This window comes from Manduca sexta, unplaced genomic scaffold, assembly GCF_014839805.1.
Source record: "Manduca sexta isolate Smith_Timp_Sample1 unplaced genomic scaffold, JHU_Msex_v1.0 HiC_scaffold_152, whole genome shotgun sequence".
Classification (NCBI taxonomy): Eukaryota; Metazoa; Arthropoda; class Insecta; order Lepidoptera; family Sphingidae; genus Manduca; species Manduca sexta.
Window position 1 is genome coordinate 601 of NW_023592392.1, and position 25356 is coordinate 25956.

The window sequence follows — 25356 nt, forward strand, 5'->3', positions numbered from 1 at the left end:
ACCTTCTGCCGTATATATCTCATCCTATGATGTGATAGAGGGCAAGTCTATTATCATATCGAGCACAAATTCAGGATTACAGACTGATACCGAGTAAAAAAAACATCAATGTCACTTTGCCCTCCCCGGGGATCGACCCTGAGACTTCGCCATTGCAGTTGTATCGTACTACAAGTATGCCATCGATGCAGTCAATATACCACTTTATACGAAACCTTATCCCAATCCTACTAAACCATTATAGACGACATACGATAAATAGTACAAAGCCAACGTTTGTATTTTCATAATAAAGCAGTCACTGAATTTATCAAATAGATGCATTCTAATCTCTATACCGATATCTAGCACAGTCATAGTTCGTATCCACAACTTGCACTTGACTATTATCAGTAAGTTCATATTATAAAGATAAAAGGTTCATGTTGTATTGAACAATGCCTTCAGTGAATAAAACAATATTTTAATAACTATAACGTAAATATCATTATTCCCTGCCGAAGTCAGTATTTTTCTTAATTCTTTGTAAAGATTATATTTGAACGATATCGATAGTGCCTTATTAACAGAAAATAAAAAAATACATAAAAGCTTATTTTTATCTTGCTAATAAAATACAATTTCTACAGGATCCAATGACTTAGCAACTGCTGTCAAAGACGCTATATTCGTTCAGGAATGCGTGCCAGAAAGCTTAGACTTGAAGAGGAAGGTTTTCGATAATTTGGACAAAGTGGTCGGTGATAATACCATTCTGTCTAGCTCTACGAGCACCACTTTGCCGTCGTTATTTTCCAAAGACATGAAGCACAAGTCGCAGGTAAGAAAAAAATAAATGGCAAATATTTGTAAGTAAGTGTAGGTAATGTAAAGAATGCAAGCAGATTTGTATAGCTCTAAACCATAGAAGCAGACGTTACAAGCGTTTTGCCCTTTTTGCCTTTCTTAACGTGTTTTTCAGAAGAATAAATTGATATTTCTATTCCTTACTCCAAACATAAAACAGGACTCTTCCAATTCAAGGGACCAATCATTTAAAACTTCGCTAATGTGACTACTTCTTGAGATGAGTTTCGTATTTCTCTAACCGATTTAAGCAAATGTAACGTGAATTTTTCAGGTGATTGTGTCCCATCCCGTAAACCCCCCTTATTACGTCCCACTTGTAGAGATCGTACCTGCTCCATGGACAAAGCCTGAGGTCGCGAAGAAGACCAGAGAGATCATGGAAGAGATTGGCCAAGTCCCAGTCTCCCTTTCTAAGGAAATCGATGGTTTTGTCCTCAATCGTATCCAGTAAGTAGCGAATATTTCCATTTGGTACGTTGGCATTCTCTTTGTTCATTGTTTTCATGTAAATATTTCTCAGAAAACAATCATCTTGGTTGTATTATTTCGTAATGTTGAGCGTGTGGAATAAGCAATGCAAAATATTCATAATTTATATCATTTTATTTTTAACAATATGTTCGTAGGGTAGGAAATGTATGCTCTTATTATTTGCCTAGGTACTTCCTTTTTAGTTATATCAAAAATCAAATATACCTATTGACAATTCAGTCACATATTTTAGTCTTGAGTAACTTGCATTCTTCGAATCCAAAAACTCTTACAAAGTTAATAGTTCGATTAGAGAGTGTTAAATTAAAGTTCTTGCTGGTTTCACTAAGTAAGAACGGCATCGAGCTTCGATCAACAATACCACATCGAAACATAATTGAGGCCACCTTAAGGACATTGGTATATTATACTGTCTTTAGCTCGTAATTAAACTCGCAATATTTTCAAAATATGTCGTACTTACGAACTTAATATTATACTTTAAAGAATAGATATAATATATTTTGTTGATTAACCATATGAAAAAAAGAAGAAAAATACCAACATTTCTGTTAATATAATGTTTTATGTCTAAAAGCGGAGGACATAGAATGTCAAAGAGGACATGGGTAACAAGACAAAGACAATCGATATTATTATATCGTTAGGTGTGAGGGTAATTGACTTATGCGACATGAGTTTTATACATATTTGGACGCAGCACATTTTTGTGACCTAATGTCAATTGAAAAAAAAATGACGCTTAAGTAGGCTTCCAAGCATCGATCGATATATAAGTGCCTATTATTTTTAGATTTAGGTATGTTCATTGTCTAATGTACCTACACATTATGTTTACTTGCGGTATATTTGCGCAATGCTCATCAACCTTTGTTTACTTTTAGATATGCAATTCTTGATGAAGTGTGGCGTTTGGTTGACGACAAGATCGTCGATGTGGCAGATATAGACAAGGTGATGTCTGAAGGACTTGGTATGCGGTACGCCTTTCTGGGGGCACTAGAAACTGCTCATCTAAATGCTGAAGGAATGAGGAGTTACATTGACAGGTAAATATAAAATACATCACTTCTTTTGATAGTATAACCTAATATTTCCTTACAATTAACAGTCGGTATTAATTTCGAACTTACTCATAAGTGCGACGACTGGCATCAACTTTTTTATACACGTGCTGGCACAATAAAAACACGCGTTTAGTTACACGACGTAATGTTTAATTTTAAAAGACAAAGTTTACCTACATGAGGACAAAATACTTACTACGTTTTCATGATTGTTTTCAGGTATGGAGAGACTATTTACAACGTAAGCAATACTATGGGAGAAATACCACGCATGACTACGAGCAGAAGTAAGGACGACATCTGCGACCAACTAGAAAAATGGTGCCTGCGAGCAAACTGCAGGATCGCAGGAATTGGCGCGACGCGTGCCTCACTCGCCTTTCCATCCTCAAAAAAGAAATGGAACAAAAATACAACAAGAATTAATATAGACTAATCATGTTATTATAAATTAATATATTTAGTTATTTAAGTTTTACCAGTTTTCGTACTATTTTTTCTTTTGTTAAGTATGTATTTTGGTGTCGCGTCGGTTAGTAGAACGATATCCAACCTTAATTTGTGGTTTCTTTTGATGATTTCTAATTACCACATACTCGACTCCTCTTCTCGCTCGACGTAGATCTCCTGAGGCCGTGCTTGCCTTGGTGTACCCTATGGTTTCAAACTTCAATTCTTCGCCAGCTGCTATTGTTCCTAGATTTACAATTTATAATTTACTATGATTTACTAAAATATCTACATTTTTATATTTTGAATTAAGTAAGTATGTTGTTTTGATAAATAAAAACAGAGTTTTACTCACTTTAATACAGATTTTTTTGTTTCGTCGTATGTTAAAAGTAGGTTAAAGCAATTGTGACTAAACTTTGTATTAATAGAACCCATTAATTACACTAAACAGTCATCACAACCTTGTCAAATATGTAATTAATGTATTATGAATTTAATAATTCAATGACATAATAACTTAATAATTCAAAAACACGCCAACGTCAAAAAGCAATCAGGGCCCTTATTCTGTATGATAGTGTAAGCGCGTAACACGGCCGTGTCATGTTATCTTCGAGAAATGTGCGTGGAATAGTATTCTGTAAGCCAAATCTCTATAGTCCTAAACATGACGCGTTGTGTAGCGTGCTTGTTACACTGTCAAAATAACGTGCGGGATAGAGAATAAGGCCCCAGGAACAACTTGTAATCTCAGAACAATAACAAGCATTGCAATACTCTTTAGGGACAATACATTTGACATTAGTGTAGAACCAAGCACAAAGCAGATAAGTAGATATTTTTAAATTATACAGAGAGTTAAGGAACACAGAAACGAAGAATAGCAAAGAATACAAACAGAGGTCACAGCTATTTGGTGCCATAATAAATTATGACGTTTGATTGACGTAAAAGTGACTATAATGGTTAACGTTTCCAAATAATATATTATTTTCTCTTTGGGTTAACGTATAGCCGAAAAGGCTCTGGTTCCCTTTTGCCCATATCTTCCGCACATTTCCGACGAACACTGAGATATTATAATTATTGTAGTAAGTCAAAAAAGTGCTGCCATCTATATTTAAAACATACAACGACATGATGCCACTTGACAGTGGATTACCTTGCGCCTGTAGCATCACAATTTTATTTCAGTAACGGAATTTCTGGGGATCTAAATACAAGGTGCGCCATCTAACGTTATTTAAACGTTGCATAAAATAACTAATCGATGTAACAAACAACGAGCTGATGGCCGATAGATGTTATTATTCCGTGGTCAATTCTCTTTATTTTAAAGGTATTTTTAACATTTTTACATGTACATTTAAAAGAAAAACATGCATATAAAAATAAAAAATGTATGACCCTCCGATGGCGAAGCGCAAGACCCAGGCCACCGGCGGTTAGGGATTCAAAGTGAGGAATCTCCTCACAATGCGCGCCGTGTCCAGCAATACTGCCTTCTGCATCTGGCCTCCGACCCAACGGCCAATTGAGAGCTTCCGAAGATGTTGGTCGAGGCTCTTTGGTATCAATCCATGCGCAGAAACAACAATCGGGACAATAATTGTAGAGTCCACATCCCACATGTCGGTAACCTCATGTGCCAAGTCTAAATATTTGAACAATTTATCTTTTTCGGCCTTAACAAGGTTATCGTCATGCGGAATGGTGATATCAACAAGTATTGCCCGGCGCAACAATCAATCTACTATCACAATATCAGGCTTATTGGCAACAATTGTCCTGTCTGTGATAATAGATCGATCCCAATACAGCGTTGCATGATCATTTTCGAGAACTGGTTGTGGTATATACTGGTAATATGGTACTTCAGAAGACACAAGTCCATATCGAAGAGCAATTTGCTGGTGTATGATCTTGGCTACAAGGTTGTGTCTATGCAAGTACTCGCCGTTAGCAAGATACGAACAACCGGAAATTACATGCCTGATTGATTCACCAGGACGATGGCATGCCCGACAAATATCGACCGTACCGTCCTTCAGGATGTATTTCCTATAATTGTTCGTTTTGATAACTTCGTCCATAATTGCAAAGACAAAACCCTCAGTTTCCCCGAAGAGGTTACCCTAAGATTGCACACCTCGCGGTTATGCAAGTCCTTAGCATTAAGTAAACCTCGGCCTCCACATTTCCGCGGGATGTACAAGCTCATCACTGACGAACGTGGGTGGTGCATACGATGTGCAATCAGTAGAGTACGGTCCTTTCTGTCCAGGGCGTCCAATTTGGTCTGAGTCCATCTGAGTATACCAAAAGAGTACATGAGTACAGGCATAACCCCAACCGTTGAAGGCGCGAATCTTGTTTCCACCCGATAAAAAACTGTAGAGTATTTTTCTCAGGCGGCCAAAGAAACGTTCCCTCACCGATTGTTTTACGTCTGCACTAACAATACCCAGTGCCTCAGGCATACCCAGATATTTGTAGGTTTCCGTCTCAGAAAGGGATTTAAGTCTTACAGTCTCTGAGATTTGAATGTCATCAGAGACCACAACCTCCCCTCGCTTCACATGAATAACTGCACATTTATCTACACCAAACTCCATATTGATTGAGTTGCTAAATTTTTCAGTTATTTTTAACAACTCAATCAATTCGGTTTGTTTTGATGCAAACAACTTGAGATCATCCATGTAAAGCAAGTGAGATATAGGCTCACTCCCTCTCCGTAGACGGTATCCTAACCCTGAATCCAACAAGAGAGTACTGAGAGGATTCAGGGCCATGCAGAACCACAATGGACTCAGACTGTCACCCTGGAATATACCCCGCTTGATCCTAATCGGCTCATCACATTCAGCGGGAATCACACCTGGATATCTGAGAACAGTGGTCCATTGTCCCATACATGACCCAAGTAAGGTGCATAAATCTGTAACAATATTATACAAATTCAACACCCTTAAGAGCCAAGTATGGGGCACTGAATCATAGGCTTTCTTATAATCAATCCAGGCAGCCGATAAATTCCGCCTATTATGAAGAGCCTGCTGGCAAATGGTCATGTCAATGAGAAGGAGCTCCTTTGTACCACGTGACCCAATCTTGCATCCTGTTTGATCGGAAAAAGGATATTGTTGGTTGTGAAATTATTTGTAATTTTATATCTTAATATGGATGTGAGGAGTTTGTAAATAGTAGGAAGGCATGTTATGGGTTTATAATTTTTTGGGTCCGTGGTACAACCGGATTTAAAGAGCAGGTGAGAGACAACTGTCGTCATAAATGTTGGAAGCGATCCACTATCAAGCGCATTCTGGAGCATTAATATGCTTATGATGCTATGATTATAATTAATCAATCATAATACCTAGTCTTGCCATAAATATTGTAATAAAGAAAAAAGAAAATTGTTAACTGCAAATAACATTTATTACTTTTACAGTGTGTCAGTTTAATACATAAATATAAAACAATTAAAAATATAAAAAGCTTATTCGAAGTGGTCTCCATTGGCTGCAATACAGTCCTTTAAACGATGAGGCCAGTTATCAATAGAAGCACGCACTCTTTCCATGGGAAAATTCTTCACTGCCAATCGTATAGATTGTTTTAGGGACTCAAATTATCATGGCGTTTAGAGCAAGCTGTACTCTCTAAAACTGACCACAAATCATAATCCAGCGGATTAAGATCGGGACTAGACGACGGCCAGTCTTCAGCTCTGATGAAGTCCGAAACGTTCGATTCCAACCAAGACTGCGTGGACCGAGCTTTATGACCCGGCGCCGAGTCTTGCTGGAAGGACCATACTTGGTTATTGAACATGGTGATGTTAAGGGGCTTAACTACCTTCTCAAGAATGGTATCTTGATACACTTGTGCCGATGTTTTGATACCTTTTCACAAAAATATGGCTCAGTCACTCCTTCATAGCTAACACCCCACCAAACCATCACTGAAGTCGGATAATGTCCACGTTGCACTCTGTCGACTAATTGGGAAGCTTCCTTAGAGCTTTGAGCATAAATACGGTCATTTTGTTTGTTAAAATGTTGCTCAATTGTAAAAATTTTCTCATCCGTAAACAAAATTTTTCTGTGACCTCCCTTTGCGTACCGCTTCAGTAGTTGTTTCGATTTTACCACCCTATTCTTCTTTAAATTATCAGTTAAGAAATGGCCAGTGCGTCTCTTATAGGCTGCAAGTCCTAAGTCATCTTTTAAAATACGCGACATGGTTCTAGGTGCTATCTTCATTTCCCGAGATAAAATCTTTTGCTTTCGGACAGGATTTCTTCGAATTCTTTCCCTTACTGCTTTGACCACCTTTTTCGTACGAACACTACGTGGACGGCCAGATCTTTTCTGTCACAAACAGAGGAGGTCTCATTGTACCTATTAATAGCCCGGTACACAAACATTTTACTAATACCAAGTGTATGGAGAGTTTTAAAAATTGCATTTGGCTCCATACCTACTTTGTGTAATGCTATCACAGCGATTCGGTTCTCTTTATCACCCCACACCATTTTAATATCGCAAAATATTTTACAATGTATTGGCGCCAAAATGAGAAAACACAATGAACAATCGTATAAAAATGACAGATTCGAAATTCAAATGTAATATTTTTTTATAATTAAGTGTAACAGTATTTATGGCCAGACTAAGTATAATAGGCATTGCTGATATTTGAATTGATCTATCCCTTTGATTATATCGTACTTATAAATTATAGGCAAATATAATTAAAGATTAATCCAACAATGGGTTCAATTTGTTTATTCAGGCACGTGGGGTATGACGTTACACGAGCGGCTAACGAACGCATTAGAGCGAAATGTATTGATCAAACTCATTAAGGCGACGAAACATGTTTATTTTTAGGTAGACCTCATATAAGTACTTTATTAATATATATATGAAAAGTAAATTTGCATTTTACATGCTTTACATTATTTTTATTAAAATGGAATATTGTGCTTCGATAGATTGAGAGGAGAGGGGCACTATTGGATATTTTTTTATCAAAAATGAAAATATTTTGTTACATTTCAAACATGTGTTTTATGTAAATATGAGGAAGCCTAGAGAAATGCTTTATATTATTAAGATAAAAAACATCTGAATATAAATCAATTGAACAATTATTGTAGCTTTTGTTAGATGTTATTTGACAATAGTGAATTATAGTTTGGTTATTAAAAAATGCAATTCGTGTTTAGAAATTGTCAATAGTTTTAGTATGATATCCTTTGCCTTAACCCGGCGAGCGTGTGGTGAAAAAATGTAACAAGGAGTATGAGGCAGGGTATGACATACCCCTTAAAAAATTTGGCTATAAAACTTGTTTCTGAAGAAGTATTATACTATTTATTTTTGGTATAATAAGACAATACCATCATAACGTATTGGAAATAAAACAATCGCGCCATTTTAACAATTTTATTTTTTACCTCGATGGAAATAAGTCACTTTGAATTTCAAACAAACACTTTCAGTCTCTTAAAAACTAAAAGGAACTGAAGTAAAACCAGTTTTATGATAAAAAAAACTTAATCGTAACTAAAAAAAATCACAAAAAAATTTAGGAACATCTTAGGAACTGGAGATAAAATCTGTGCAGTTTTTGCAAAAAAACGTTGCATGCTCCACACTAATAGCCTTTCCTCAGCTTGTTCATGAGTATTTTGTCTTATGATTATTTTTGTTGGGGTAATCTCTACATCTAATAAAATGACCAGGAACATTTTTAGTCGATGAAAGTGATTCGTTGATCTGGGAAGAAATTCTCTGACGTATATAAATCGGAATATATATTTTTGTCATTTCACATCTTCAGGTGTTCGTAAACTAAAGCCAAGCCTAAGTTACGGATGAAATCGGTCCATTCAGTGTCTTTGCCCTAATTTTCACGAGCAACATAGGACCCCTGGGGGCTCCGTGGGCCCCTCTCAGGGATCCGCAAGTAAAATAAAAGTTAAAGAAAAACTACAAAGTGCACGCTTTTGCACTCTTGTATATCTAAAAATAAATACAGAAGTAAACTGCTAGTAAAACAAATTTAAGAATCCAACTGAACAACATCAACCCAAACATTACGACTTTGGTCGCAAAAAAGGTCGCATAAGGTGGCATTAGTGGTCCGCACTAAATAAAAGTTTGCGAAACCCTGTTCTAGTAAGTACATCTTCTATCATGGACCGGAGTTGTTTTTTTCTATTTTCAACATCCATTTTCTATTAAAATCTACAATTAAACAAAGAAAATAAGTTAAAATAGCAGAAAAAAGTAATTTTAGTTTTTGTCACACCAGCTATGAGGCGGGGTATCACGTACCCGAACTCAGTTTGCAAGCGTGTAACTCGAATGCAGGTTGCCGCGACACTGTGATCACGCCACTATTACCTTCCGCAACCCTGTAACTCCAGCTACTCAAAGAGACTATAAGTTTGAAAGTCAGGCACAAAAAATATACGCCAGTAATTAACATGGGGGGTATGACATACCCCGCCACACGCTCGCCGGGTTAATCTACATATTTTCTAAGCTGCCTCCTACTCCCTTACGCACTGGTTTTCGATTTAACGAAGTGATTACATACTCATTGGTTTTCATTAAAATTATTATCTATACAATAAGATTTCTGCAGCTAAGTAAATAAGTAGGAGTAACAAAATTTTAGGAGCTTTTTCTGTTTGATTGAAAAAATGGTAATAACAGGTAACTAAGTATTATATATTGGTATATTTATACACATCCAATAAGATTGCAATTTTTTGCTTTAGCATTTGAAATTAAACAACCATTTTTAGATACCTAAAAGCCATTGTCAGTTAATAAAATAATACAATAATAAAATAATATTATTATTGTAAATGCATGGATATTTCGGCCTTTAAAATTTAATACGACGAAATTTTAAAGGCCGAAATATCCATGCATATTAATTATTTTTACTTTCTTTCAACTGCGAGAACTAATCACTAACTAGACGTGAATTTAAATTCTTTACTTGTCAATACTTGTTTAGTTACCCAGATTAAAGGTGAAACAAAATGTATGAAAAATGGACCTTAAGCTATAACCTTAATAAATATTCTTAATAAATCGGATAAGTAACCTTAAAATTATGAAATGATTGCAAGAATTTTTGAATCTGAGTACGAAATTAAATTACTAGAACACAGTGTTAAAAATGTAATACATATTTATGCTTCTACATACATACGGATAAGAATTTATGGGCAACACCAAACTGAGAATCTTTAAAACTTTAATTCGATGATTGTATTTTTATTTTTAGAGAATTGACGTCAAAAATAATGAAAATAACTTAAATAGGATTTTAAATATATATTTTAAAGCTAGTGACCGATTCAAAGTAAATACTAATAAAAAGACAAGTCCGATATTTTGTATTTTACTATCATTTTTATATCCAAAAATGCTACATCGCACCATGTTTTCTTTATAATATTGAAAATCATCCAGTCAATAGTTGACTCCGAAAAAATACATTACAGTTTTTTTTAACATTTCTATAATCACAAAAATGTCTCCACATCAAGTCGTCAGCTGTTAAAATTTATCTAAACTAATAGTTAAACGAAAAGAAATCTGGTTCACGACTTGAAACAAAAATACTATAATCGTATTTCTTTTCTTATAACGACATCGGTGTAAATAGCTTTTATATCTGGAAATTGGACAAAAGCTATTAATATATCTATTGTATTCACACTATTTTATTATGTCCAATTTTTTTGTAGCTACAGATTATACAGATTATACATTTATAAGCCATGTTAAAAGATGGCGCTTATTTTAACAATACATGTGTCAGGGAGTATCATCAATGATCAAACATGCTTCATTTCTATTTTCTGTGTCTGTGGTTCTTGTCTCAGGGATATTCATACGGTTGATAACTTGCTAAATAATTTTATTTACCTTTTATGCAAACATAATAATTTTTGTAATGATCATTTAAATATAGTGAACCGGAGTGAGATTTTGAGAAATGTTATATATAAAGTCGTAAGTTTATTTTGATATAGCCTTTATGATCTTATGACAAAAGGCCTTGCAATATCGCACAGATACACAGACAGTTTTACAAATGTGTTGTTTTGGTAGATAATGGATCCAAGAATGTGTAGAAAAATCAGTAGTAGTGAAAGTCTTCCGGACGCCGATAATGTGGAGTTTGAGGTATCAAACGTCATTGCACCGCAAGAGAGCGATGATAATTTTATGCTGGAAGGTAGTCCCGAGCCACACTCCGTGACATGGCTCCACGACGATGAAATAGAAGATTTAGATCCACCCAATTTCTACTTCAATAGAGTGGACAGCGCCGACATAATTTATAGGAGCAAAAAAGAAAAAATGTAAAATGGTAGGCAAGTACGTTATGGGAGACGTGTTAGGGGAGGGCTCCTATGGGAAAGTCAAGGAGATGTTGGACTCTGTGACATTGTGCAGGCGGGCGGTCAAAATCCTTAAGAAACGGAAGTTAAGAAGGATCCCAAATGGGGAGCAGAATGTGCAAAGAGAGATACAGTTACTGCGAATACTTAGACATAAAAATGTGATAGAACTAGTCGACGTTATATTTAATGATGAGAAGCAGAAGATGTACCTTGTAATGGAGTTTTGTGTTGGAGTGCTACAGGTGAGACATTTTGTTTATAAAGTTTCAACAAACTATTTTTGTTAATGACAGCCCTTGAAATTTAAAAGAATCAAGGTTTGTCTATTATTAATATAAGTATATGGTTTTCATGTTTATTTTAATCAGGGTTATTAGGAGAAAATTTGTACAATATAACATTACTGTAGTCATTTATTTTACTAATTTTACAATACTAATAAAATGTTCATAAAGTTCATCATATGAATGAATTATGCTGACAGGGTGTGGCTGCAACAAGAATCTATATAACTATGTATTGTAGTTTAAGTTATTGTCTGTATGGTGTGTTATATACAACATAGATACCTACTTATTAAAAAATATATTCTAACAACATGAAACTAACCTTTATAACCACTTGGATTTTATAGTTTTGTTTACAAGCTGGTAGAGGCGGTACATATGTATGATAAACCATGAAGTAGAAAATAAACCACATATTTGTGATAAAGCACATGACATCATACAGGTTTATTAATGTGATAAAATATACAACATATTGTAGAAGTAAACAAACCCATTGGCAGGTATAATTATGTGTGTATTTACATATATTATTATTGCAAGTGAATAATAAAATCTAGGCTATGCCTAGAGGTATAGATTGTTTATTATTTCGTCTCTTCATTTATGTTAATAAACCACAGCCTTGTTTAAAAGGAATACACTCACTCCCATCATTTTACTGGTGGCAAGTCTCATATGTGAGAGTCCACCTGGGTAGGTACCACTGCAATGTCTATTTCTGCCACCAAGCAGCAGTGTGTTGTCACTGTTGTGTTCCAGTTTGAAGGACATTGTAGCCAGTGTAACTACTGGATATAATAAGACTTAACATCTCATGTCTCAGAATGGTGAGCACAGTGGAATACCAAACAATACTTGGTAATTCAAGGTGTTAGATGGTATTTCTTCTGTTTATGGGTGGTTGTATTGCTTACCATCAAGCAAACCGCAAGCTTGTCTCGTCATTCAAAGTAATAAAAAACTCACACTTTTTTCTCTGAAGTGGTAGGTAAAGGCACAACATGTCCAGCCATTTTCTGTTGTGTGTATTCTGTCCCATGATTTCATAGGGATGAGCCCATTAACATATCAGGCACACATTCCAGACTCCCGGCCGATACTGAGTTGAAAAATACGATATCACTTTCCCAACTTGCTGATCAAATCTAGGACCTCAGCATTGCAGTTATACACAGAGGCAATTAAAAAATGTGTTAACTACACTGCATTCATTAGCGTTATGCAAAGTATTTGATTAACAAACTGATCAGCTAACTTAACTGTAGTGATGCTAACGTGATAAATTGTCATACAATGACTTAGTGAATCATTTTGCTCATGATAGGGGTTTTAGTCTCATTTTTAGTGTACTCATAATTATTCTCAGTAGCCTCAATTTACATCTAATATTTTAATAGTGTAATGGCTTTTGAGATTTAAAGAATTTTGTGAATCAAAAATCATAGTTTTGCAAGTGGTCAGTACTATGTAATATCAATCTTTCTATCTACCACCAACCAGTATTTCGGTAGGGGTTGTTGTGTTCTCGATTAAAGGATATTGTGATTATTGGACATGGCCTCCTAATTTATTTGTTGACCTTCTGCTACAGAAATATCTAAGTCGATATGCGATTAAGCTATTCTCTTTTTCATAGATTCCACAATGCACTGATTGAATATAGTGTAAAAATACTTTTTTTGTCTTTCATAATATTATTATTTATTAAGTTGCAGATGTCTAACCTGCCTGCATCTGCAACCCGTAAGCATGGCTTTGGTCAAATAGCAATAGAAATAAATGAGAAACTGCAAATTACAGCTTTATATACAGAATTGCTACAGTAATCTTTACTACTATACAGACCTCACAGTGCCATCATATCTTAAAATTTTTACTTCTTAATATTTTCTATTGTTATAGGTAGATATATTTTTACTTTAAATTGTATCAAGATCATGATTTTATACTCTGTTTAATAAGAAAAACATCAAAACCTGATAACTTTCTAAAGTGTAAAGTTATGCATGGGTCAATATTATAAATATTTTAATATGTCAATAAATTAATATACAATTTCTGGTTAGCAGAAAGTAGGATCTTGATTTGAACAAGTGTATATATTATGAATAAATGTCCATTATATCAGATAAATTATATTCATTTATAGAATATTTGATTAACCGCATCTGAGAGACTTGACCCATTAAAATGATCGTTAACATAGTAACACATTTATAATTGTGGTTAGTACCGCTTTAGTATCTACGTCTTTATTAATGACTGGCGGGCGCCGCGACCCGTACCGTCCTCGCATGGCAATTCTTTTTATATATTATTCAGTGAATTATTACGTAATTTTTATTGCAAGAAATAGCAAGCATAGCATTTATGTCAGCCCATCAAAACCATACTCATTTAAATGTTTTAGCCTTTAGTTTTTAGCGACTACAATTTTTGGGGTTCTGTCAAGTTTTCTCATTGTTCAATTGACTAGAATGAATAGTTACTACGTGAACATCAATCAAATATCAATAAAAAAGGATGACGGAATATTTTTTATAAATATTCAATCATATGTAGAAAGAAAAATTAATATAAATAGACCGTCACAGAATCGGGACTTGTACTTGAACACTTACTTTATTCAATTGTTTCGATTAATTGTAATGATTGCACTATAGTACTAGCACATCACTCATGTGACTTGAGTATATCATTATTGTTTATCAGAATGAACGCATTAACATTATATTGACCGTGGCCTGTTTTACGATTTTTATTAAAATATTTTTCATCCTTATATCTGCATTGTACGCTTTCATATTTTCCTGGCTAGCTTTCTATATATTATAGCTCTATTCATTGAAAGGTTTTGCACACACACACTCGCAAAAAATCCCGCCATATCCCTTCCTTGGAGACACGAGTTTCAGGATTATTATTACTTTGCGACGAGGCTGTACCCAAGAATATTTAACAATAGGATGTACAAATCGTTCCTATATCTATACTTCTATACTATTATATAAAGCTGAAGAGTTTGTTTGTTTGTTTGTTTGAACGCGCTAATCTCAGGAACTACCGGTCCAAACCGAAAAATTCTTTTTGCGTTGGATAGCCCTTTGTTCGTGGAGTGCTATAGGCTATATATCATCACGCTATACCCAATAGGAGCGGAGCAGTAATGGCTCATCTCAGGAAATACCGGTCCAAACTGAAAAATTCTAGTTGCGTTGGATAGCCCTTTGTTCGTGGAGTGCTATAGGCTATATATCATCACGCTATACCCAATAGGAGCGGAGCAGTAATGGCTCATCTCAGGAAATACCGGTCCAAACTGAAAAATTCTTTTTGCGTTGGATAGCCCTTTGTTCGTGGAGTGCTATAGGCTATATATCATCACGCTATACCCAATAGGAGCGGAGCAGTAATGGCTAATCTTAGGAACTACCGATTCAAACTGAAAAATTCTTTTTGCGTTGGATAGCTCTTTGTTCGTGGAGTGCTATAGGCTATATATCATCACGCTATACCCAATAAGAGCGGAGCAGTAATGGCTAATCTCAGGAACTACCGGTCCAAACTGAAAAATTCTTTTTGCGTTGGATAGCCCTTTGTTTGTGGAGTGCTCAAAGTCATATATCATCACGCTATGACCAATAGGAGCGGAGCAGTAATGGCTAATCTCAGGAACTACCGGTTTCAACTGAAAAAATTCGTTTTGAGTTGGATAGCCCTTTATTTGTGGGCCGCTATAAGCTATATATCATCACGCTATGACCAATAGGAGCGGAGCAGTAATGGCTAATCTCTGAACTACCGGTTTGAACTGAAAAAATCTTTTTGTGTTGGATAGCCCTTTGTTCCTGGAGTGCTATAGGTCATATATCATCACGCTATGACCAATAGGAGCGGAGCAGTAATGAAACATGTTGCAAAAACGGGGAAAATTATTAGTTTTGAGAGCTTCCGTTGCCTGCGCTGCGTAAACGGTTAAAGTTATGCAGCAATGATGTATGACGGGATTGTTCCACTTAAAAAAGTTCTAAAAAATATATTATAAAACAAAGTCCCCGCTGCATCTGTCTGTCTGAACGTGTTAAACTCAAAAACTATCCAACGTATTAAGATGAAATTTGGTATGGAGACAGTTTGTTTGGGAAGAACATAGGCTCCCGGAAACTTCTACTTTTATAACGGAAACCTTTAGCCTGAAAAACTTTATAACGCGGGCGGAGCCGCGGGCAAAAGCTATTTTCTAATATAGGATTAGTCTACGAAAAATAAAACTGTACCTATATTTGTTGATATGCTTGTCAGCGGCAACATGTATAATGCAGGCAATCTATACAATGCCTAGATAATTTATAGAATACTGGGGCGTATAGAAAATGTATAAAATATTATGAAAATTTATTGTCCATTTACATATTTTATTTAAGCAAAGTATACAATATCCAGGTATTGTATAGAATACCTGCTGGTAATGTATGAAGTTAATAGATAATGGTCTGTATTTATAAATGTTATAAAAGTACATTCTTACCTATGAAATGGCGGACAAATTAAACATATTATTATGGTTTCTTGTTTACGTGAATGTTAGACATTAAAATTAAACTATTTGTCGGAGTATATCGCGGTTACGGGGGATCGTGATCATGAAGTATAAAAAGTCTTCGAAACGTCGGGACAAAAATAAAATTAAAACAGCGATAAAATCCGAAAAATAGTTTATTTAATTGTAATATTATTACGGTGTTTTTATTCGGCTTTTGGTGTGGTTTTTGACAAGTTATGTCATAATATAAATCCTCATGTTGGTTAGGTTAGATTGAAACTGTACATGAAATGTCAGAAATTAATAATTCAAGCATAAACTTTTTACTCATATTACCCGCTGCGTATTTGGTATAGAATGCCTAGGCAAAATGTGAAATATTTCAAACATTGTCAGGAGGCCTTAGGTATTCTGTACACTGCGACACTCATTGTATAGATTCATAGAATGTCGTATTAAAAAGATTGCCGGTAACAAACATGTATACATTTCGTACACGAAATGGGATTTTCAAGTCTAAAAATTTAAAAGACATATTTGTTTAACACAATCTTTAGCCTGTTTTTTGTTTCAGGATATGTTAGAATCGAGTCCTGGTAAAAAGTTTCCGCAGCGACAAGCCCACGATTACTTCACACAGCTTCTGGACGGCTTGGAGTACTTACACGGGCAGGGCGTGGTGCATAAGGATATCAAGCCGGGAAACTTACTACTCACGTTGGACCAAACGCTTAAGATAACCGACTTCGGTGTTGCTGAGGTGAGTTTGTTATGTATGTATTTATACAAAATGTCATAATGCCTCAATACTTACTTATCATAACGTTAAAGTACACAATCAATGGAGAACAAGGTTGCCTTCCTAATTGATAAGTGCTAATTAGAAGGCGCCCTAAGTGTGACTGACAATTTTTTTTTTAACACGTCTATGAATGCCAAATAATAATTAGATTACGTGATTTGAAAATAAAAAGCCGATTTTTATAAAATCTTAGAAGTAGCTGTTACATTTGGATATGCAATTTTTTCCGGACTAACGCATTTGTACCTACTAATAAATATTAAACATTAGGAACTAAAGGCAAACTCTACACAATGTCACCGAGATTTAATCAAATTACCTATAAACAGGATGATCACGCTTAGTAAATCACAGCGATTCCTCCATCGGATTATAGAAGGGCTACTCGTTATGAGAGATCACAGTAATGATTATACAACGTAAAGTGGATTTACCTGTACTTTTGTATACGTGTAACAATAGTGCATTATGCATCCTCTATTTACGTCCTAACATCGAACGCGCCGACGCCGTGCGGAGGAAATCTCATTTCAACCTTGTGGACAATTTTCTCTTATTTCTCCTAGTTCTGTAGCGACCTCGACCATAGTCCATAATTTCTAGCTTCGCCCTTGACCTAGTTGCATTGTAATTATTTCAATTCGAGAGTTGTAGTCACTCCAAAATATTGTCCCGAAACATCGTAAAAGCCATCTGAATCGTAATGTTTATGAAAACAAACACGAATAACTCGTGTTGCATAAATGTTATACCGTATTCTAGGCTGAAGACAAGGTCGAACCATTTGTAAAAATCGATAATGAGACCTAGTTACCTAGTTCCAGTGGCATTTGTGAAAGCTAAATATTTCTTAATTCATTTCTACTGCTCATATCACTTCTTATGTAAAGTGTGCGATGCACGTCTGTCTGTCACTTGCAGTTGCAAAAGGACCATATTAAACGATTCCTACTAGCTTATTTTTGAAAACTTGATACATACTCGACTATTAAATTAGTAACCAAAACCAAAACTTCAACTAAAATTAAGTGCGTGTTGCGCTAACATGTGATGAAATTGTGGTAATAGCTCGTACTAGAGTACGACTAGTAGTCAATCATGCTAAAGATCGCAATAGATAGGATAGAGCTTGAGTTTAGCCACTTGCACCACTGTGCGTTATGAGGACTTATTATTGAAGCTTAGTTGAAAACACAAGCAGGCCGATTAGTATGTTCCAGTGAAAGTTGTGTTAAAACGCGAAAAGTAGTTACCTGATGTATTTTTACCTCTTGTATACAAGCGTTCAATACAGTGTTTAATATATTCGACTTTCTATCACTTAGGAGCAACCAAAATAAGTTTTAAAATTACTTATCATGTTTCTAAAGACCTGGCTTGGAAAATGAAACTTTATTTTTTTTTTAATTAGGGAGTCATGGCCATTATATTTAGTAACTACTCCATCCATCAATCATCAAAGTTCGTAAACCTCATGACGAAGCAAACCAACCTGACTACAAACTAAAGCCCCGCCTGTTAGGCGCAAGTAGTGAAATCTAAATTGTTTATCAATATACGTATTGTAACACCCCGCCTTCATGTGGGGGTGCGCCCTGCGCCCTGCAGTTTGTAGGTCAAACCGTGTCATATCATTACATTATAGATGAACCTTGCAATACAAGGAATACTTTATTAAATATTTTAGAACATTTTATAGTCACACAGCCACATTTCCATCCCCAAATATTCACAAGTATCGACAGATAATATTATTTCCTGGAGATCAGGTTTTTAATAATCAAATTGTTTAACCCTTGCTTTTGATGTACAGGTCTTCTAATCGCTTTCACACTTATAGTTGCTTATTATCCATAACATAAGTTGAATCTTTAGCAATATCCAAATATTGCTCCATATATTTGTTCCTTAATTATATACAATGTATGTAGCTTTAATTTAGTGTTTTTCCGCTTTACTGATGGGAATACAGGATTATTATATATATTATTATGTGAATTTGTCAAAGTCCAAGGAGAGCAAAAAGAGATTATTAATATCAATATGCTATGCAAAGGTCTTTATAGCTCTAGATATGTTTTATTATTGATTAAGTATTTAAATATTTAACCTGCTTCGACTTTGTAAGATTCTGAATATTAAAAAAAGATCTACAAAGCTTTTACAAATAGGGCGTATTATATACAATGTCAGTGCAAGTATTTATTCATATGCAATTTTTTTTAGGAAATTGATGTTATTTATGTAATTTTCCATTAGCATATGATTTTCAATTATTATAACTTCAATCAAAGTCTTTACGTAATTCAACCTTATTTTTGGGTTATATTGCAGAATAATTTAGGTTCGAGGGTCGCAAATACTAACGTAGTCTGCCAGTCCAACCTGCCAAGGTTAATGCGGGGGAATATTGTCCAACCGCCCTCCCGTTACGTCAATGAAAAAAATGGCCTTGTAGCGACTGTATACGACACACGTATATTTACTGGAAAAAATATTAAAAAAGTCCCTTATATGGTTTAATCTATGTTTAATATTCTGGCCTTGGAAACTTTGGTATTTGATAAAAGAAATATTGACTGGAATGACTTGCTCGATTGACAGTTTTTACGTTTTTTTTTATTTGGTGAGCCTCTAAGCTACTAAAGGTGACTAAAGTTCTTTGAATTGTTTTTACGCTCTGACAACGCATGAATGTACATTGTACGCGTATGTCTACATACTAAGCGGGAGTTCAGTTTAATAATGTGACGCAATATGTTGTTTTCAGGCGTTAGATATGTTTTCTCCCGAGGACACGTGCTATACAGGGCAAGGCTCTCCGGCCTTCCAACCGCCAGAAATAGCCAACGGAGCTGAGCAGTTCTCCGGAATCAAAGTAGATATTTGGAGCAGTGGGGTCACTTTGTAAGTATCTATTATTTATTTGTAGATATTGTACAAATATGCGGTCGTATAAGCGAGAATGCGAATAAAATCGAAACTAGATTAAATTATGATATTCATGTTTCATATATGATTATGCATTCGCCGTCTTTATGTAAAAAAAAAAAACTGCTAATTAACGTACGTTGACTATAATATTATAAAATTCTATCAACGTAATCGGAATCCTAGGAATTATTCATGAATGGTTGGAGATAAAGAATAAGGTATTTCCTGAATAATGTACCGTTTACAATATTCCCAGTATTCATTGACAGAAACTAACGATTTTATATTTAACAATGGCGAGTTATTCTGGGTATACATCAGATATCAAAATACCTGGGCTGCCGCCACACTCGAGCTTCTACCACACATGGCCTCGATCACATTATAATTTGAAAAATTGCCAGTTCTCTATATACCATTCTTCAATAAAGTTATTTGAGTGTCTACATTTCATATTGTGTAACTGTTAAGCTTATTCTACACACTACAATACACATCACGTTTTTAAAATATTTAAGTGTAAATGCAGCGAATATTTATAATAAATTTGTTACATAATTAAAATCATTTTGCAATAACTTTTCTTTACAAAATCATGATAGTTATACAAGAAAACTGACTCTCTGTTAAGAATTAGATATGACAAAAAATAAGGGCACTTAATATGAATAGTAAATGCGTAATTTGTAGATCGAAGGAATTAGAAATCAAACATCAATTGTGTTCTATTTCTATTACAAGTTTACATAAACAGTGAGTCATGTAAATGCACCAATTTGAATGCATGAGTGATATTCAACAAAATTAACATTTTGGTAAGAATTAGCCCAAATCCACAAAGTTTTATATTTAGTAATAAAATCGTATGTTACCAGCCAATTATAAAATATGGGCTCTATTAAATTCTCGCGTAGAACAATAATATTCCTAATAGGTATCTAAACCATAGCTAATAACACATAACCTATAAAATGGGCGTAGAAGGTTAAAACACGAATACGTAGGTCGTAAGGGTATTAACTTTTGATGTCTTAATCAATACGGGTTTCAATGAAACCCAAAAATGTACGACATTCGGCGCCTTGTTACGAATAATAATGGCATCTCGTTGTTCTAAGTTTATAGATATTAATAAAAACACATTTTAATGCCCGTAAAAACGTGCTTTTATTTTTCCATATTTCTTTTTCTATTTAAGTTTCAACTATATTTCATGTTTTGAGACTTGACTTTAACCTATTTTAAATTCAAATACCAAACACATGATTTATACCATCAGGAATAACAGTTTGGTTCACGTCAATAAAAAATCATGACGTATGTTGAGCGTTGCATGTGGTGTTTAGATGTTTGATGTAAATCGATATTTTTAAAGTTGACGCAATTTTGGTCCTGATATGGGCCAATGTGCTTCAAATGTGGCAAAAACGACATGACTTCGTGTGGTTTTATTGGGATTGGTTGAGAAACTAACACGTGTCTGAAGCATTGGTCTCTCGAGTCGCGAGACTTTCCAAGGCGGCTGATGTGGCCGAGTTGGTCCTGACTGATGGAGGCGGTGGTGTGTTTCTGCGTGCAGATACAACATGACGACGGGGCGGTACCCGTTCGAGGGCGACAACGTGTACCGGCTGCTGGAGGCGATCGGCCGCGGCTGGCCGGCGCCGCCGCCCGCGTGGGTGGGCGCGTCGCTGGGCGCGCTGCTCACGGCCATGCTGGCGCGCGACCCCGCGCTGCGCCCCGGCGTGCACGACATCCGCAGGCACGCGTGAGTACCCACTACCCACTACCCACGCGCACACATACACTACAATCATACAGTTTACAACCCGAACATTTAATATTATAGGAAAAAAATACCTCGAAAACGCGACAAATAGTCAGCAGAACGTTAAACAAATACCTAATTTTATTTTATTTGTTCATAACAAACAATTGATTCAAAATATTATAATAACTGCAGATTAGCACTCTTCACACGCCTACGAAATTCTTAGGATACATTTTTAATTTATTTATGCCATCGTATTAGGTCCATAATATTCTCATTTTGATAACGCTTAAAACCCATAAGCAAATCTGCAATTAAGACGACATGGAAGTGTCTTTATTCTCCCTGAGGCACAGGCTTCCCCTAATAAATGTAAGAAAGAGCTGATGACTTAATAAACGAAATATCACTAAAAGGGACTGTCCGTGGTGCAGGTCAGGCAAACAAACAAAACAAGACACGGACTACTCACCCGTATTATTTATCTATATTGCAGAATTATGAACATCATGTGCGAAATGTTGTATCGATTAGATTCAAACATTAATCGCAAAATAATAACATGATTGAAGATGGTTAATTTTATTGCGGGTAATAATGATATTTAAAAAAATAAATGAAATAATGATTACACGAATGAATTGGTTTGTTGTTTTACCGCAATGTACTAGTGACGTCATCGCTCATGAGCATAAAGAGCACCGACGCTTGATGTCAATAATGACATAATCAACAGGATATCATAGTTATACTGCGGTTTGACCTCGAGCGCATGCCCTTATAATTGCTACGTTGAATTGCTGTGCTTCGTATGAGTACCACTAGAAGTTCTTTTAATGTCTTGAATGTTCTTTAATTAATCATAAGACTTGTAGACATTACGTAACGATGGTGCTTTAATAAATAAATATATATAAAAAATACTAAGGTAACTTATTGCAACATTTATTTCCGATTGAATAACAAGTATCGGACGCTAAGACAAATTAAAGGGTGAGGTACTGGTAGGTCGGTAAGTCGTATGATTCGTCGATAGACAAAGGATAAGATTGACTAACGTCTCATTGATCGTTACTACTTGACATGTTTACAAATGGCTTATTTTGTTTGGTTTATTCTGGGGATTGGATCCAGGATTGAAATTGGGATCGATCATCAAAAACAGTCGTAAGGCAATGAAATTGAATATTAATACAATTTTCTATCGCCAGTTAATGAAAAACAGTCTCTTGTAGAAGGAACCAGTAAAACTACAACTCCTAGCAAATTGTATAAAATGCCCTAATGTAATTTATTTACAGCGAATAGATGAAGTTCACTTCATCTGGAATTCAAAGCACGTGTATACTTCCTTATTAATTAAATGGACTTTAGTATTATTTTTGTTTACTTGTTTTGAATTAATTAATAAAATCGTTTGAACAAATTATAATGATAAGGAAATCGAAATTACCTGTTTAGTGTGTCGTTTTAGTTTAACAAAAGTAATAACAACAAACGCTTTGATGGTTTTATTATGGTTTTTATTGATCACTCTCATTAATTAATGGAATTATACCAAGTGTGGAATTAAAAAAAAAAGAAAAGAATTTCAGACTTGTCCGGGAAAGTCTGTGCGAGTGCAGGAAAAAGTTGGTGTGCAGTGTGCATTTGATGTACGGCTGTCGCCCCTTTTACGCTATATCTGTAGTAGTTACATAGTATACAAACCGGTTATAACGAATGCATGACAAAACCCTGGTACATACAACTATAATAAAAGAGTATCGTTTATATCGACTGTCCCTTCAATGTTGAATGTGACTGCAGTGTGTTGTTGTGTGGTGTAGTTGGGTGCAGTCGCGGCCGCCGCTGGAGCCGGGCGAGCGGCTCGTGAGTCCGCGCTCGCGGCGGTCGGACGAGCTGCACAACTCCACCGTCATACCCTACCTCGTCGAGCGGCACTACCCCTCCTCCGAGGAGTACTTCACCGAGAGGGACTTGAGGCATGGTGAGTGTTACACAATTTGCAAACGTTCTCTTGGCCACTGTCGCTATCAAAACTGCTAAAATTAAGGAACTGCAGTTTTGATTCTTACGACCGATTTCAATACGATCCCAATCGTTATATTTGGAACGATCGCTGAAAATTTATCAATCAAAATTATGTTATGTTATAGATAACTCATTCTGATTAGTTTATATTTTGTATAAGCCGAGGTTATGGAAAATCGGAGGTTATAGATTATATGAAATCGGCCGCTGTTTTACAATCTTTCTGACACACAAGCATATTATTTTGCACTTGTTGGAAAACCCTATAAAATTTCTGTATCCTTTTGTCATCATTAATGTGACGTCTCCATATCTATTCTAACAATGTACACATTAATATAAGGCATTAACCACTATTATTTGCAAAAAAAATAAATAAAACTGTGTATCTTAAAGTTTAAAATCGTCTTTGCGCATGGTAACCACAATTTTCTTCCAAAATGAGCAGTTTCCTTTTCTATTAATAATAAGTTATTTGTACAACATTGTGTAACAATTGATTATCGCTCTTCTGCCATAATGTTCACCAACGTGTATTTGTGTTTGTAACACCTCTATACACGCGAGCCTGAAGAGTAAAGTAACATTCTAACAAGCAGAGTAAACACAATGTTAACGTTCCAGAAACGGAGGACGAGCGCGTTGTCGGGCGCGTGCGCGCACGCATATGCTCGTTGAGTTAGGTTCGTCGCATGGCGAGTGTACATACCTACATTACATTAACTCTCAACTTTATCACTAATCCTGTTTGTTTATAAATTAGAATCAGTTTTATATATAGTAATGACTGCATTGTTAATAATAATGCTTTTTGCCTAACATTCCCACAGGATAACGATTATTCCTTTTATAATTTAACTCTACCAGGCATATGAAGCATAATTTATATGAATAACCCTTTTTGTATTTAATTAATTTAGAGTTAAATATAGAGTTGTAGCACAGGGTGTAGAGCGCGCGGTTGGTTGCAGAGCTGTGCTCGGGCGGGTCGCGCACGCTGTCGACGGCGGAGCTGTCGGAGGGCGAGTCGTCGCACAAGCGGCGCTGGCACTCGTCGTGCGGCCGCCTGCCGTCGTGCCGCCACGTGATGCTCGCCCGCGCGACACATGTTCAGCTTATAACGTTGGCTGTACGCCCACTTCTATTCCCTCTCCGTCTTCAAAATTACTCTGTGGTCGACTTTTAACGTTGTTCCGTTCTGCCCGCTCTACAAACGCGGTCATATATTTTCCTGACGACTCGAACTCAGACGTCGCGTATTTCTCAATAGTTGCATGTATGTTGTAACGTGTCGCAAATGTCACAGGTGGCGAAGAGTTTCCCTATTTTTGTAAACTTTTTTCACGCTCTCCGCTGTTGTCGAAGTGTTTGCGTGTTTGAAATGAAAATGATAGCTTCCAGCGCGTGTTAGCGTTTGTTTCCGTGAAGTAACTTCACTTCGTGTCACCACGTGTTTTACAAATAATACATATTTTAAAGTTTATTCGTGAGCTAATGACACGTTGACAATTCATGTAACAAGCCGTGAACATAGAAAATAGATGAACTAGTTTCTGAACGTAAGATGTCTCTTCACTTCGACCCGAACACCACGCCGCCTTTAATTAAATTTGTTACGGATTGTTTACTTCTGCTAAATGTAGCTTGTTATTTTTCGATAATTATACACAAAACG

At 35.7% G+C, this 25356-nt stretch overlaps 1 protein-coding gene and 1 pseudogene across 1 annotated transcript; both read left to right on the forward strand.

Moving 5' to 3' along the window:
- The first annotated feature begins 616 nt into the window (after positions 1-616).
- On the forward strand, positions 617-2892 carry LOC119191434 (annotated as a pseudogene).
- A 7850-nt stretch (positions 2893-10742) lies between these two features.
- On the forward strand, positions 10743-24810 carry LOC119188506 (serine/threonine-protein kinase STK11-like; the record flags this gene model as incomplete). The annotated part of the gene is given in 8 exon segments (XM_037445347.1): positions 10743-10912; positions 11012-11251; positions 11253-11549; positions 16715-16900; positions 19713-19849; positions 21456-21644; positions 23477-23637; positions 24653-24810. Coding segments are annotated over 7 exon segments (1365 nt in total), but the record flags the coding sequence as incomplete, so codon positions are not given.
- Between the last annotated feature and the right edge of the window lie 546 nt (positions 24811-25356).